At 37.1% G+C, this 2745-nt stretch overlaps 1 protein-coding gene across 6 annotated transcripts in view; it reads right to left on the bottom strand.

The window, feature by feature from the left end:
• KMT2E (lysine (K)-specific methyltransferase 2E) overlaps positions 1-2745 on the bottom strand; it is an 81871-nt gene that overhangs the window by 29436 nt on the left and 49690 nt on the right. For all 6 annotated transcript variants that reach the window (XM_006774893.2, XM_006774894.2, XM_006774892.2 and 3 more), the window contains 2 exons: positions 1513-1743; positions 1259-1389 (listed from right to left, as the gene is read on the bottom strand). In XM_006774893.2, coding sequence (XP_006774956.1) covers positions 1259-1389; positions 1513-1743 — 362 coding nt within the window. The remainder of the gene's footprint in view (positions 1-1258; positions 1390-1512; positions 1744-2745) is intronic.

Raw genomic sequence — 2745 nt, forward strand, 5'->3', positions numbered from 1 at the left:
AGGCAGACATTCCTCTCACAATCTAGGACTGCTGGCTCCCAACCGCTCGCCTGCCTGCCTGCCTGAATGCCCAACTGCTTCTGCCTGCCAGCCTGATCACCCAACAACACCCCTGCCAGCCTAATCGACACCTAACTGCTCCTCTACTGGCCCAATTGCCCCTAACTGCCCTCCCTAGCCAGCCTGGTCACCCCCAACTGCCCTCCTCTGTAGGCCTGGTTCCCTCCAACCGCCCTCCCCTGCCGGGCTGGGTCCCCCCCAACTATCCTCCCCTGCAGGTCTGGTCACCCTCAACTGCCACCCTCTGCTGGCCCGGTCACCCCTAACTGCCCTCCCCTGCGGGCCTGATTGCCTCCAACTGCCCTCCCTTTCAGACCTGGTCCCTCCCAACTGCCCTCCCCCGCAGGCCTGATTGCCCACAACTGCCCTCCCCTGCCAGCCATCTTGTGGTAGCCGCCTTGTGTGTTGGAGTGATGGTCAATTTGCATATTACCTCTTTATTAGACAGGATGCTTTTAAAGTCCCTATCTCCTTGTGCATTTAAGTGTTTGAGTTGTAGCTCTGTTTCAGTCAAATTTGCTATATAAAAGGGAAGGATTCACATATATCTTTTGTATTTTAAATAAAAGCTCAAGTTATAAACAAATATTTTTAATAATTATAGCATATAGACTGAGAATGTTATCTCTCTAGAGATACACACATACTCCTAAACTTCAGGGAAGCAATGGCTGTGATAGGAACACGTCAATTCCTCCCCAAATCACAAACCATAGAAGAGGCCTCCAAAGCCATTCCATACCTAGAGTGTGGGAGTTTATAATGGTGGCAATAATGTAAGATCAAATCTATTCACCTAATAAAGAGGAAGAGGTTTTGCCGGTGATAGTCACCAATGGTCTTTTCAGGTTCTAGCAATTATTTTACAAGGAATTAAGAAAGGTGCTGGATGGAAATTACCTTATAATCTCAGTTAATCGAGTTTTTAATTAATATCCACCTACATTGCTATAGTTTATCTTTGAAGTAGATTTAGTGTCAGCAAGATAAAAATGGGTAAGAGACAGGAATATATCTGCATTTTTATATTTTATTATAGTTCAAAAATTATTAGTTACTGTTCAACTACACTACTGTTTTAAATACTAAAATGATCACTTAGGAAAACAAAATACATATAAAACACAGCATCTTGGTTAAAAACAGCAAAAAATTCAATACAGAACAATAGAAAATATGGGAAAATAAATGCATATACCTCTTAAAGAAATATCCATTTGCTTCAAATTGTTCTCTTAGCATAAATTTTCCTCTATATTCAATGATAAGTGCATCAGGAGGCAAATCTTTTGCAGATTTCAGAATTTTCTTATTTTTTTGTATATGGCTCTAAAAATTAGAGAAATGTTGAGATTAATTAAACCTTAATGCTTTTAGTCTAACTACTTTAAGATATAGAGTAGAAAAAATAAGGTTTTTGTTTTATAGCATTTTGGCAAATGATATATTTACCTCTACAGGAGGCTTGAAGAGCGAATTGTTGGTATTCAAATTTGATTTATTTATCTCTTTTTTGTCATTTCCATTGCCTAATCTCAGAGCTAATCTTTGTGCCTCTCTCTGAACACCCTCACTATACTGGTTATTATTTGCCTCTTCATAGCGATCCATCCATGCTTTGATTTTTGTCTCCCATCCAAAATTTGAACCATCAGATGAAGGATCAATCTCTGGAGCTGAACCCTAAAATCACAAAAAACTAAGCATTAATACCTGGACTTCAAATATTTATACATACATATAAATACAAAATCAATGACTATATAAGATATAAACTAGACATTAATGTTAGGCTTTTTAAGTTGGTCCTAGTAAAAAGAGCACCATAAATGAGCGATTTACTACATTTTTATACTACATGCCACACAAATATGAGTTGGAAAACTGAAGGAAGCTGAGTTAAGTCAGAATAGTAGAAATTCAAGTTTCACCATCACAACTGTAGTTAAATGAGGCTATCAATAAAATTGCAACTACCCAAAGGTTTGGAGTCATTGACAGCTAATGTTTAAAAAAAGCATATGAAATTTTTTATTTTAGAAACAGCCAATATCTACTCTGTCCTCACAGCTCTATTTAACCAGAATAAATGGGATTATTATGTAAACTACACATATTGCATATTAAGTATAAACATTTTATATACACTAAAATTTTAACATTTTATAACAAAAATATTCTTGATATCTTAATTAGTATAATTCCAATTGTCTCCATAATAAATTTGACATGAGAATAAAATGTTTCATAGAATGTGAAATACCCCAATGGTCCATGGCCTAAATTCAAGGGTCATAATGAGGGCAAGAACTTTCAAGCTTAAGTGGTTGCTCCTCTACAGCCCCTATTAAAACCTGTAAGATAAGAATACTAAATGCCAAGTAATAAAAAGTTACCACCTCTCTTCTTAATGTTACAAAAAAAAAAAGAGACATTTTTTTCCCACTGGAATGCAATTTATATAAAAGCACAATTACCATTCATTTAAAAAATTTATTAAAATCTGAACTAGGTCAGGGTTCCATTCCCAGTCAGGGTACATGCCTGGGTTGTGGGCTCGATCCCCAGCAGGGGGTGTACAGGAGGTAGCTTATCAATTATTCTCTGTCATCATTGATGTTTCTAGCCCTCTCTACCTTCCTCTCGCTGAAATCAATAAAAACATTTTTTAAAATTTCCTGAACT

The sequence above is a fragment of the Myotis davidii genome, unplaced genomic scaffold (genome assembly GCF_000327345.1).
Source record: "Myotis davidii unplaced genomic scaffold, ASM32734v1 scaffold125, whole genome shotgun sequence".
In the NCBI taxonomy this organism is placed as follows: Eukaryota; Metazoa; Chordata; class Mammalia; order Chiroptera; family Vespertilionidae; genus Myotis; species Myotis davidii.